The 13,141-nt window shown below is 44.6% G+C and overlaps 1 protein-coding gene across 5 annotated transcripts in view; it reads left to right on the forward strand.

The window, feature by feature from the left end:
• LOC138304355 (serine/arginine repetitive matrix protein 2-like) overlaps nt 1-13,141 on the forward strand; it is a 735,752-nt gene that overhangs the window by 669,492 nt on the left and 53,119 nt on the right. For 3 of the 5 annotated variants that reach the window (XM_069244334.1, XM_069244333.1, XM_069244335.1), the window contains exon 15: nt 3,159-3,226. The exons of the other annotated variants lie outside the window; for them this stretch is intronic. In XM_069244334.1, coding sequence (XP_069100435.1) covers nt 3,159-3,225 — 67 coding nt within the window. In that variant the 3' untranslated portion in view covers nt 3,226. The remainder of the gene's footprint in view (nt 1-3,158; nt 3,227-13,141) is intronic. 5 annotated transcript variants of the gene reach the window in all.

Consider the following 13,141-nt stretch of genomic DNA (forward strand, 5'->3'; position numbering starts at 1 on the left):
TTTACTTTTCTGAAACTATTCCATGCTGACATAGGCATTGTGCAAAATGATATGAAGTGAACATTAAATCTGTAGGTGGAACGGCTCATTCAAACCTGTTAACCACCTAGCTAAATCTGTAGGATTGGTTAAGTAGCTCATCCATTTGACAACATAAGGCCTGAAATGTGAGCTGCTGCCAGGAGTTGAATATGTACCAAATTGATGAGCGGTTTTGGAGACAGTGGATTGAGCTTTATCTTACCATCCTTTGTACGAATGGATTGGTCAAGCATCACCAAGCCCTTATGAATGCACATTACTGTAAGTAACGACGAAAGTTGTGGCAATTGTGCTAGTATGTCATTACGTCACAAGAATTTGGAAACTGAGGTGGCAAAAGAAATTGCTCTAATTCCCCTGCAACCGTGAGGAGAGGGGAAACTATAAGGAACAAGAATTACTGAAATGCATTGCAAATCGATAGCGAGTTGATTCCTGTGCCACTGGAGTGGTGTAGCAGTTGAGGACCACATTGTGTCAGGGTTGTCCCAGCAGACTTCCTGGATTTATTCTGTATCACGTTTGAATTGGTAATGCAATATTTACACTATCAAAGCCATACTGTCATCTTTTAGTGCCACGCCACACTAAACAGATAGCTGAAATATGACCAGTAATCTTAGTTGTTATAACCTATATTCGCCCCTTTAGGGACTTTAAAATAAAAGGCATGTCCCAAACCTTTGCTTATGGCACTTGTCTCCCCATCCCGAATGAATGAAAGGTAGGTTAAACTCCACTGTATTGACCCTGTTGTGCTTTCAAACACCACACAGGAGCCACACCAAGCTCCCTACCATCTCATCCTTAATCCTTGCGTGCAGGTAGGGAGAAATTGGGCAAATTGTTTTTGATTGGTTTGCTAACTTGGAGTGTTCAAATGTTGGTCATCTTGGCCATGTAATTCATAAAAACTCCTATGGCACTGTGAATTCTGTGACTGAGGCTTGGTGCCCTTGTACACAAGAAGGGTTGGCTTCACCTACAGGTAATAGAGAAGAGGTCTGGCACTACTGTCCATAGAAGGTCTGTAGGGAGAGAATGACGAGCTCATGTCAATGAAGACATCTAAAATGCTGCATATAAGCAACACTCCAGTAAATCCCAATGTAGACTGGTCTCTTTGCCTGGAGCCCAGCTGTGCACCTCAGCTTCCCTTGAACTCTGCTTATAAATTTGCTAAGTATTGTCCCGTTGAGAACTTAATGGAAGACAGTGGAGTGGATTAGGGCCAGTTAATGACTGGCGCAGAACTTCTGCTATAACTTCAATATTTGTCTTTCCTGTTTCTTCATTTTTAATTAAGAGCATTCTACCCCAAGTGGGTGAAATTTAATAATGGTAATATAGCCCTGCCTGGGCTTAACTGGTTAAAGGCTCTTACTTGGGGCCCTTTACAGTCGTTATTGCCCCTTGACGCAGTGGTCTATAATGTTTAATAGTATTCCTTTCAAGACACATTCCCTAGTGTGCTAGGTCTCCCTTGGTAAGCTGATTGCTCAATTTACCAGCTTTTTCTTCCTTTCTAGGATGTCCTTGGTTCTTCGTACAAGGCGTAGTTTATTCTTTAAGATTCTACACCATTCTGTTTCTTATGAATATTGAAGACGATCTTGTGAGAGAAGGAAAAGTAGTAACCTATAAGCCTAGTTCTAAGTCATGTGCATTCTCTCTGAATGCGTAGACGCTCCCCCCTCATCCCCCTCCATTCCCCCAACCAATCATCCTAAACTTCAAAGCATAGTTGGAAAAGACCTTTACACTGTGTTCACTTCAAAAATAACAGCGTGAGGGGAAGGCTCACGGCACCTGGAATTGTCTTTTAAAGTTTACCAAATTTGGCGCAATGCATACAACCCTTGTTAAAGGTTACGTTTTTATTTTACAAAAATTATTACTATTTTTCCAGTCAAACTTTCTAATCATATGATTGCTATGGCACATGAATGCATTGTTCTAAATAAAATATAATTTAACACATGTTGCCTCTTGGCATGCTTTCTTTTGTCTAATATTTTTTCAAATGAAAAAATCTGTTCTAAACTAAAAATTGTTTAGGGGCTCTTTCATCTGCACGGAGATTTACTCATTAAGTATTCAGAGAGAATATCCATGGCCGAGAACCAAGAGGTATCTGAGTGTGCATTTTCTGCTTCAACCTGGTAGAGCTGTTTTAAGTCGAATTTAGTTAGTATATTTCCTTCACCTTAGCTGATAAAGGATCTGTGCTTGTTAATATTTCCTGCTCTAATTTGTTTTCTAGGCAGGGCATGTATGTGCGTGTCATCAGGCTTATCTGGGTCAGTAGCTGCACAGTCAAATTTTCTTGCTTACTGCCTGCATGTGTGACTTTGAAAGTTCAGTTTTGAAGCACCAGTTTTGCAATTTTGATAGCTGTTTTGGGGAACTGATAGGGTGAACTCTCGGGTGGTGCCCAAGATATCAATTCATTTTAGTATTGGTTTAATTAGTATATGGTGATGAATTCCGTTGTAATCTACTACGAGGCACTATGGCATGACACTTCCTGTCTTTGCAGACTCATTTCTGTTAGAGATTTGGCGTGCCACAGAGCAAGTTGTTTTCATGTATATTGTAGAATACATCTGTTCAGCCTCCATTTCCTTTGTTTTGATGATTTATAGAAAGTTTAAGAAGGGGCAGTAGATTGTTAGGACTTTCGGGATCTTGGGTTTCTTCAGTGTGATTTTGTGCAATTCTTGACCCTGTTCTCCAGATGAATTGGAAGCTTGTGTTTGGTTAGTGACACTTATGTTGACTTAGAACGTGGGTAAAGGACAGCCAGGCATGCATGTCAGGTGGGTTTGTGTGCTTAGGATGGGGTTGGAGGTTTGAAGAAGGAATAAATATCTACCAAGAAGGGTTCTGGGCTACTCTGTATGCAGTGGGAATTTTCAATAATTTTGTGGAAAATTAAGTCCATACAATTTCCCTAGTGTTATGTGGTGGAAGGAACTTTGAGATTTCAGTGTTCGTCAATGAATCGATGATCTTTTAAATCATTCAGCTGGTTGCCTGATAGATCAGAGTAGTGCAGTATGACTTTTTTGCCCTTTTAACTGCTTTATGATACTCCCCTCATGTATATTTTGCAGTGTGTATTGTCCTCACCGGTGTTGGATCTGCGCCATTGAAGTTCCAGATTCCGGCCTGTTCTTTTAAGGTTGGCAAGCTCTAGGATGTTTAATTTGTTGGATGCTTTAACCTCTGGTATATGTTTTATTTTGTTTTGGGGAGGGGCTATTTCTATCAAGTGTCCCGTTTAAATGTAGAGTTGAATCCTACTATCTTTAGTCTTTAACTGTTTTGATATTCATCTGTATTTACTTTTTTGGTAGGAGAGGACCTTATGGACAGTCTTGTAAAGTTCCATGTTTTAGAGGTTGGAAGTGAAGCGTGAATGAGCTGATCTGTGTAGGAGCTGAGCTGTACACCTAGGTTGTTGGCTTAAGTGGTTTGCTAGACTAGACACATCTTTTCGCTAACTGCTTGAAGGGAACCGCTTTTACAGTTTAAAACCAAATGCTTTTCTGTTCTCCAGAGTGTGCTGTGTGTGTTCTATAAATCACTGTTAAAGTCTGAGTAGAAAGATTTTCTGGACAATGGTTTCTAGCTGAAGCACCTAATAAAGTTCCAGGAAATCCATGGTTGCTGTAATAATGTTTTGTTTGCCGGCTGTTATGTGAATACAGTGTAAATAATTTAGATATCTGATTACTTACTTTGCTACACCAAACTGTAATCTATTTTGTAGAGAAGTTTGTAGCCCCATGGGACCATATGTTTAACATATTCATCAAATAATAGGGCTTCAGAGAATCAACGTTTTAACATTGTTTCAGACATTAAGCTGATTTAAAAAGTGTTTAGGTACTGCTTGGTTGTTAATACAACCTGATAATATTTCAAAGAACCTAGTTACTGTTAAGCGTGCCACTGATGGTTTGGCTACCAGTGCTTATGGTTGAGCTTTGAGCGATACTAAGGGCTTTCTTAATTTTTAAGTTACATCTGTTATGTGCCATGAAATCGAAGGTCAGTGCGGGATTGGGGGGGGGGGGGTGTTGATGTAGGTGGAGGGTGGCTCCGCAATGCTCCTGCTGCAGCTTGCCCACTTTCTCTGAATTTGTGAATATAAAGTTACAGAACCTTGTAATACACTCTGACGTTGCTACTTTTTTCTGTTCCGTGACATTGTCCTGGTCACCCCATCTAAATTTTTCCAATAACTTAAATGATTTTCAGCATTGTACATCCTTTTCAAAGTGTTGTGTAAGCCCCACCCCGAAATTTTCACAGTTTGAAGCTTTCCCTTATCTAAGGTTGATGTCACTTTTGTATTACAATAGTGTATGTCAGTGGTGCCTTGACTTCAAACAAAACTCATTCCTGTGAGGACGTTTAGCTGCATGCATTCTATGGTCATCAAGGAGATGGGAAGCCAAGCCTACCTGGTTAGGACTGTAGGTGGCGAGAGCAATCCCTCACTAACTCTGTCCTGAAAGTCTAAGTTAATATTCATAAGACATGTCCTCCCATAAAAGCACAAATAACATAATCCAGTCTCTACCTCTGCCCAGATTTCTCTTTTGTTAGGGACCTTCCTGAAAGTCTGCAGCATCTTCCCAGGCGCTAGCCTCGGAGTCCTCTTTGGAGCCAGCATATGTACTTCATAAGCTGCACCCTGGCTCTCCAGTGCAGTTGGCATATACCCAGCAAGTGGGACCCTTCAGTTTCTCCACACACACTACATGGTATTATTGGGCTGGCTGAACTGTCCTGAGCTTGAGCCAGATGACCCTTCCAGGACTTTGCAATGAGGAGATAGAATACATTTTTGCAGCAAGGCTATGAAGTAGTGAGACTTCATCTTCCAGCCCAGGAGTCCAAGGTAACTTACTGATTGATACACTGCAGCCTGTTATATCATTTTTGGACCATTTGCATCTCTCCTAGAGTCGTTGTTCGCAAAATGGGACAAACTTTTTTTCCTTTGGTAGTTTAATGTTATATTGCTAGGCCCCATAGAATTTAACCAAGTGAACCTCCAATTTCCTTTCTTGCCATCTGTTGCCTTAACATTTGGTGGTGCAGGACTCTTTGTCCATGTTGAATCCAGTGCGCTCCCCTTCTACTGATTGTAAGTTCAAATGCATTGATGCTGTTCTGCCAAAAAAAAGGCCTTCACTTACAGGATGCTGTGACTGTGTTCCTCCAGTGACACTTTTGTTTGGATGCTATTCTCACACACCATAGGAGATGTTGGCAAGTAGCATGCATGAATACACGCAAAGTCCTTAGGCACAGCTGGTCAGACATGGCCAGGATGCATCCAAACTAACTTTCAGTTCATATTTGGACAGATCTAACGCTGTGGGCACAGTCCTCTCCTTTCAATATTTCCCTGGGCGGGTTTGACCATTTTTTTGGGGCGATATCTAAGCAAGCCTTCTTAATATACCATTTGAATCTGCATGTCTTTTTGGAAATAAGGCTGATATGATGCTGGAGCACTTTCTGGCTTCACAGGTATGCCAATTTCATCAGCAATACCAGAAGTTCAGGAGTTTTCTCAAGTCATATCCTTTTACCAGAGACTGCCTTCTTAGGCAGTACAACATGCACAATTGTTTCATTGTGGCCTAAGTGGTACCAAAGACTAGCACTAACAGCAGCATAAGTTTCCCTTTACCACCTTTGCTCCTGCTGTGAAACCTCTTTAGCTTGCTCTCAAGTGAACACAAGCATCTGGTGGGGGTTTGTGTAGTTATGGGTTTGGAGTGGCACTTTACAAAATGTTTTGAGCTTCCTTGCCATTATTTTAGACTGTGAGGTTCCTAAGATTGTGACGAAGGCTCATGCCTCTTGTTTCAGGAAACCTTCTCTTATACCACCATCTGCTCATCCACATGGTTAACCATGTCCAGATCCTTTCCAGTGAGGTGCCTTTCTGTGCTTTAGTAGCAGACCCTTAAAGGTGAGCCTGCTACACCTATGATGTCATTCCCCCTTCACAGCATGTCTGTTATTTGGCCCATGGTTTTCAGTTGTCTTCAAGTCCCACATCTAATCTGCTCAGCATTTATTTTTCATGAAGCAGATTGTGGACAAAATAAACTCTGAGGGCTTTCCCTCCTGCGCAACAGGTGTGGGACATTGAGGATATGATCCCAGTTTTTCTGTGTAGTGGTCCTCTGGTTCTTATCATTTTGTGGGTGCTAAGCCTCCAGCGTTCTTCTTATCCCTAATGTGTGGTGGTACACACAAGTGCTTCAGTGTTGCCTCTGCTTTCAGTGAGCTTAACACTACAGAAACTTTCTCACAGGATTTAGACCTGATGAAACTTGCACTGGTGTCTGCTGCCATATAGTCTGACCTGCAAAAAAAGCATTTTGTCTTCCTGGCAGCCGTTGCCACTGTTGTGACTTGCACGTATTTCCATGCTTTGGGTGGTGTAAGGAAATACCTCCTTGGCATGGTTACCCCCTGACTTTTTGCCTTTGCTGATGCTATGTTTTGATTTGAAAGTGTGCTGAGGCCTGCTAACCAGGCCCCAGCACCAGTGTTCTTTCCCCAACCTGTACTTTTGTTTACACAATTGGCACACCCTGGCATCCAGGTAAGTCCCTTGTAGCTGGTACCCCTGGTACCAAGGGCCCTGATGCCAGGGAAGGTCTCTAAGGGCTGCAGCATATCTTATGCCACCCTGGGGACCCCTCACTCAGCACAGACACACTGCTTGCCAGCTTGTGTGTGCTGGTGAGGACAAAACGAGTAAGTTGACATGGCACTCCCCTCAGGGTGCCATGCCAACCTCACACTGCCTATGCAGTATAAATAAGTCACCCCTCTAGCAGGCCTTACAGCCCTAAGGCAGGGTGCACTGTACCATAGGTGAGGGCACCAGTGCATGAGCACTGTGCCCCTACAGTGTCTAAGCCAAACCTTAGACATTGTAAGTGCAGGGTTGCAGGCTACTGCCCTCCCAGACCTAAACACACCCCTAAATTCTGTATTTAGGTGCTCCCCTGAACCTAGGATCTCAGATTCCTGCAACCTAAGAAGAAGAGGACTGCTAAGCTGAAAAACCCTGCAGAAGAAGACGGAGACACCATCTGCTTTGGCCCCAGCTCTACCGGCCTGTCTCCCCACTTCGAAAAGACTCCAGCGACGCTTTCCCCAGGACCAGCGACCTCTGAATCCTCTGAGGACTGCCCTGCTCTAGAAGGACCAAGAAACTCCCGAGAACAGCGGCCCTGTTCACCAAAGACTGCAACTTTGTTTCCAAAGAAGCAACTTCAAGACAACTGCGTTTCCCGCCAGAAGCGTGAGACTTGCAACTCTGCACCCAACGCCCCCGGCTCGACTTGTGGAGAAACAACACCTCAGGGAGGACTCTCCGGCGACTCCGAGACTGTGAGTAACCAAAGTTGCCCCCCCCCTTTGAGCCCCCACAGCGACACCTGCAGAGGGAATCCCGAGGCTTCCCCTGACCGCGACTGCCTGCTTCCCAGATCCCGACGCCTGGTAAAGACTCTGCACCCGCAGCCCCCAGGACTTGAAAGATTGGAACTCTAGTGCAGGAGTGACCCCCAGGAGGCCCTCTCCCTTTCCCAGGTGGTGGATACTCCGAGGAGCCCCCCCCCCCCCCCCCCCCCCCCCCCCCCTTGCCTGCCTGCATCGCTGAAGAGACCCCTTGGTCTCCCATTGATTCCTATTGAAAACCCGACGTGTGTTTGCACACTGCACCCGGCCGCCTCTGTGCTGCTGAGGGTGTACTTCCTGTGCTAACTTGTGTCCTCCCCCCGGTGCCCTACAAAACCCCCCTGGTCTGCACTCAGACGCGGGTACCTACCTGCTGGCAGACTGGAACCGGGGCACCCCCTTCTCCATTGAAGCCTATGCATTTTGGGCACCACGTTGAACTCTGCACCTGACCGGCCCTGAGCTGCTGGTGTGGTAACTTTGGGGTTGCTCTGAACCCCCAACGGTGGGCTACCTTGGTCCCAAACTTGAGCCCCGTAGGTGGTTTACTTACCTACAAAAACTAACAAATACTTAACCTCCCCCAGGGACTGTGAAAATTGCACTGTCTAGTTTTAAAATAGCTATATGTGTTTTATTTGAAAAGTATATATGCTATTGTAATTATTCAAAGTTCCTAAAGTACTTACCTGCAATACCTCTCATGAAAAGTATTACATGTAGAATTTGAACCTGTGGTTCTTAAAATAAACTAAGAAAATATATTTTTCTATACAAAAACCTATTAGCCTGGAATTGTCTCTGAGTGTGTGTTGCTCATTTATTGCCTGTGTGTATGTACAACAAATGCTTAACACTACTCCTTTGATAAGCCTACTGCTCGACCACACTACCACAAAATAGAGCATTAGTATTATCTCTTTTTGTCACTATCTTACCTCTAAGGGGAACCCTTGGACTCTGTGCATACTATTCCTTACTTTGAAATAGTGCATACAGAGCCAACTTCCTACAGGTGGTCATCTGGGCAAACGCATGATTATGAAATACACCTTCAAGCCAGGTGGCCTTGGCTCTCTATGCTTGTTTCTGGAGGTGCGTCCCTGGACCACTCCGCATATCTCCCAGTGTGATAGTCATGTGGCATGCCCTCAACGCGAAGGTGAGCATGCATTTATCTTGCTGCTCACGTTTGGAGTCTCCATCCAGACGTTGCTTAATCAGTCTTCACCCTCGGTTGCCAGCCGCGGGTAGACCTTTTTTCATTCTAAAGAGTGCTCAGTGCCTGGTGTTACATGCATTGCTATAGTAATTGCATAGGCCTTAAGAGATTCTTTATGAATGACTTGCTCTTTCATTCAGCATTATGCATACCATCCCATTTCTCTAGTTGCTTTGTTAGTCCCAATTAGGGCATGGACGGTTTAGTATACAGAGATGTTATTTCTCTTCCTTTGCCTTCACTTTCACTTCAGATGGATCTATAGTAGGAGCAATATGGAATTGGTGTGGGGTCTGAAGAATTTGGGCAGGGGTTATCTAGGGAATCTTGGGAGTGTGGGTGGGAATCTGTGCTAAACCCGAATATTCACAACCTCCAACTTCAACCTGGGATATTGAGAAGGGCAGTTTGAGTGCTTTTGATCTGCTCTGAGGTTTGGGCAATTTACCTTGCCAAATATTCTCCCTCCACCAGATCTATTTATTCCAGCTTTGGAATGTGGTGTGCCAGGGAGCTCATCCACTTAAGATGCATCAGCCTTCATTGTTTAAATCACCTGTGTTCGTACGGGGTTTGAATGGTCTGACCCAAATGTTTACTCCTAGTTCATCATGCCACAACCGGACCAGAATGTGTTGTCACTTTTTGATGGAGATACCCTTTAACTCTACTTGCAGCTGCTCTAAGGGTTCGAACTTTAAAGACTTTCTTATTGTTCTCAGCTCAGCAAGTGATCAAACTGAAGGCTCTTTTGGTTCAACCTTTGTACACATTATTTCTGTAAGTTGGTTCTTCGGACGCATGCCTCCTTTCTGCCAAAGGTGATTTCCTCATTTCTTGATGAACTACACATCACCCAGCTGATGTTCCTCCCTCTTTCACAGCCAACCAAGAAGCTGGATTGCTTGGACCTACAGCAGTCTCAGAGCTGTTGTCACACCCTGGGAGTATAGTGGTGGTGTTCCACATTTCCTTTGCTTTATGGGTCATAAGAAGGGGCAGGCTAGTTAGAAGGCTTTGTTTGATGGCATGTGTGGCTGTAAATACACATGCTCTGCATACTCTTGCCGTCTAATGTTGGGTCCAGAGTGGTACAAGTTATTTTTCTTTGAAAAAGTTTCAAGTCACAAGATCAAGTGGTGACTCCTCTCAGCGATACTGTGCATGGACATTGACTCCTTTGTTAGATTTGCTCTCTGCTGTCTGGTTTGGACATGTGTGCCTTTGCTACCAGTCTTCGACTCTGGTACTTTTCTTTTTCTTACTTCTTGAGCCTACCTTCTGTGTGGCAACAGTATCAATAAGAATGTTCCTCTGATGGAACGTACACCTTTTCGATTTTGTCTCCAGTGCCACAGTAAATACCCGCACACCGATCAACACCTCGTGTGCTACCTTTGCCACTCTCCAGATCAGGAGGCCAACTGCAATGCTTGTAAGTTGTTTAGGTCCGAGAATGCCCTTCGAGAATGAAGGGCTGACAACTTGAAATGGCGCAATAAGTGACTGATGATACCCCAGATTTCTTTGGGGATGAGCACGGTCAGGAGTAGCCATCTGCCTTGGAGAAAAAAACCTCCATTAAAGACAGCTCAGATTCGGATGTGAAGAATGAAATCAAGAACCAAGACTTAACTTCTGCCAAGGGTGATTAATGTGGCCCCTGCTCTCCCATTGAAATCCTCCAAAAAGTCCCCACTGCCTATTTTAGAGGTCACTGGTCCACTGCTGAATGACGGCCATGGTTGGTACCAAAAGACGTTTTCAGCAGCACCACCTTTTGCTCAGCACCAAAAATTGCTGAAAAACCGAAGACCTCTGCTTAGACCTTGGGTTCTTCGGACCGAGAAATTGCTTTAGCATTGAGTCGTACTTCTGGAGCAACCCAGCAACTGCCTCCTTCAACCTTAGCGCCGACTAAGATCCACAAACACAGGCCTTTGTGCCGAAACGCTCTGAACCAAAAGGCTCGGCCCACCTTCCACTACTCCTTCACTTGTGGAGCTGATCGTCGAAAAATGGACGCTAGACAGCAAAAATGTCATATTCAAAAAGGAACTGGTAGAATTATTGTGATTTCTTCCTCTTACACCTCCGAAGAGGAAGTTAACATTTGAGGTGGCCTTGGACATACCTGTCCCTTCAAGGAAGAAAAGGGACAATGCCACAAGCTCATCATCCTTCACCACCACCCCCTGCTGCACAACCACTACCACCTCCTTCCTCTTCTCACTCTCCACCACAGTCCCCTTTACAGGGCACAATTGATGACACTTCTCAAGGGTCTCCACCCACCCTGGGGGGAGATGGGGTTTATGGGCCCGGTGGAGGATACTGACCATTGGGATACTTAAGAGCCAGATCCCATCACTCCCAGTGACCCGGACATTTATCTTGCTCATCTCTGCTCCAGAGGATACCACCTTAACAGGTCATATCCAGGGCAGCAGAGTTCCATAATGTGCAGTTACATAGAGAACCTATAGAGCAGATTTTTCTGTAAATTATTATTCAACACCTCAATTCCTCCCCATGCTCCCTCACATGAAAATTGCAGAGGATATATTCAAGGAGCATGTCCGCTCTAGTGTTCTCTCATACGCTGCCCCACCACCACCGCCACCACCACTCACATGTGGATAAAACATTTTAAAAAGTGGCCCCCATTGGATCCTCTTTATATAAGAACTCCAGGCCTGCCTGACTATTGGTACCACCACTGCCTACAAGCGGGCAAATAGTCAAGCCATTGAGGAGACTTCTCCTCTTGAAAAGGAGAGTAAACCTAATAGATGCAACCAGGAAGAGGGTAACAGCGCAGGCTGCAGATCATTGGCACATTGCTAACTCCCAGGTCCTTTTAGCTTGTTATGGATCGGGCACATTGGGATGAAATGGAGGAACTGCTGCTGTACCTTCCTAAGGAACACCGTGAAAGGGGACAGCAAATTGTCTCTCAGGGATTATTCATCACTAATAGTTCTATACAGTGTGCCCTAGCTGCAACAGACACAACAGCCAGGGGTATAAACACCAGCATCCTCTTACGAAGCCATGCATGGTTTTGCTGTTTTGGTTTCAATCAGTGGTGCTGAGGCCTATTTGGGCTCTGAAGCACTGAGCCCCACCACCACCTACCTCGGCACCAAATGCCACTATCGCTCTTAATGCCTTCCTGGACACTCAAGCTGACGTTGGCCTTGATGTTGATAATCAATTCATGATTGTAGAAGGAACTAGAGCCAAAACCTTATTGAGGCCCCAGGGAAAATAATGAACACAACACTTCAACACCCCCAGAGGATAATGTGGAGGCTGCAGTAGTAGAACAGGTACAACAAGAGTTGGACACTAGTCGGCAGGGCCTTTTTATTGAAGTGGCCACCTGCCCTGCTCCTTTTCTATTCACTTCAACCCCCTGCCCCCCCCCCTCCCTCCCCCCCCCCAACCACCACCACCACCCAGCTCTCCATCACAGCCTCAACTAGGCTGTCTAGAGCAGCCTCTCTATTTAGCTTCTCCTCAGGGCCGCCCCATGGGCCTTTTGATCTTTATGCTTAAAGACTCCTCCAAGTTAAAGCAGTTTTTGGATATCATTGAAACCAGTCTGGCTAGGAAACTCTGTATTTTTCACGCACAAGTGGGCTAGTGCAGGTCCAGAAGAGGAGCAAATCTGTCTGGCATGGCGTGTGGCTTGCCCAGTTTTTTTTGCACACAGTATGAAGTAGCCAGGGCCAAATGGCTGAGTTGAGATTGTACAGCATATGGAGTTGTATAGAAACCTCAAAGCAGAAACCAGCGGAAATTTTGCATCTGCTGTATCAAGGTACTTATTTGCAATGTGTTGTCTAAGGCATTAATTTGCACTGTTAGTTGGGGATGTTTATAGCATGATCCCCTCATAATTGCTGCAAATAGTGTTCTGCTGTGGGCAAGAGTAGGAGTGCAATAGTTCTGTGAATGTTTAATTGGCCTATGGGACTTTTAAATTGAAGTATTGCTAAGTTCTAAGCTCTCATTTTGTAATGTATATATTGTGCAATTGTCAGAAGGACTTGGATAGGTTATGTTGGAACAGATATAGCTTTTAAAATCTCTAATTTTATCATATCAATGATCATTTTTATTAGTGTTTTTAAAAATGTATTGATTTTGATTTTATATCTTTTATGGCGAGCAGCTGAAATAGAGAGACTTAACTTTATGACCAGCTAAAAGGAAAAGGGCCCACTGGTGAAGCAACAGACATTTATAAACGGTGGGAATCCTGATATAGACCATTAACCCGCAAGGGCCTTCTCCCCCAACCCCCTCCCGCCTGATGACACCTCAGCATACCAGAAAGTATTCAGCAGGCACAAAGGCATGCAC

Source organism: Pleurodeles waltl, chromosome 7, assembly GCF_031143425.1.
Source record: "Pleurodeles waltl isolate 20211129_DDA chromosome 7, aPleWal1.hap1.20221129, whole genome shotgun sequence".
Classification (NCBI taxonomy): domain Eukaryota; kingdom Metazoa; phylum Chordata; class Amphibia; order Caudata; family Salamandridae; genus Pleurodeles; species Pleurodeles waltl.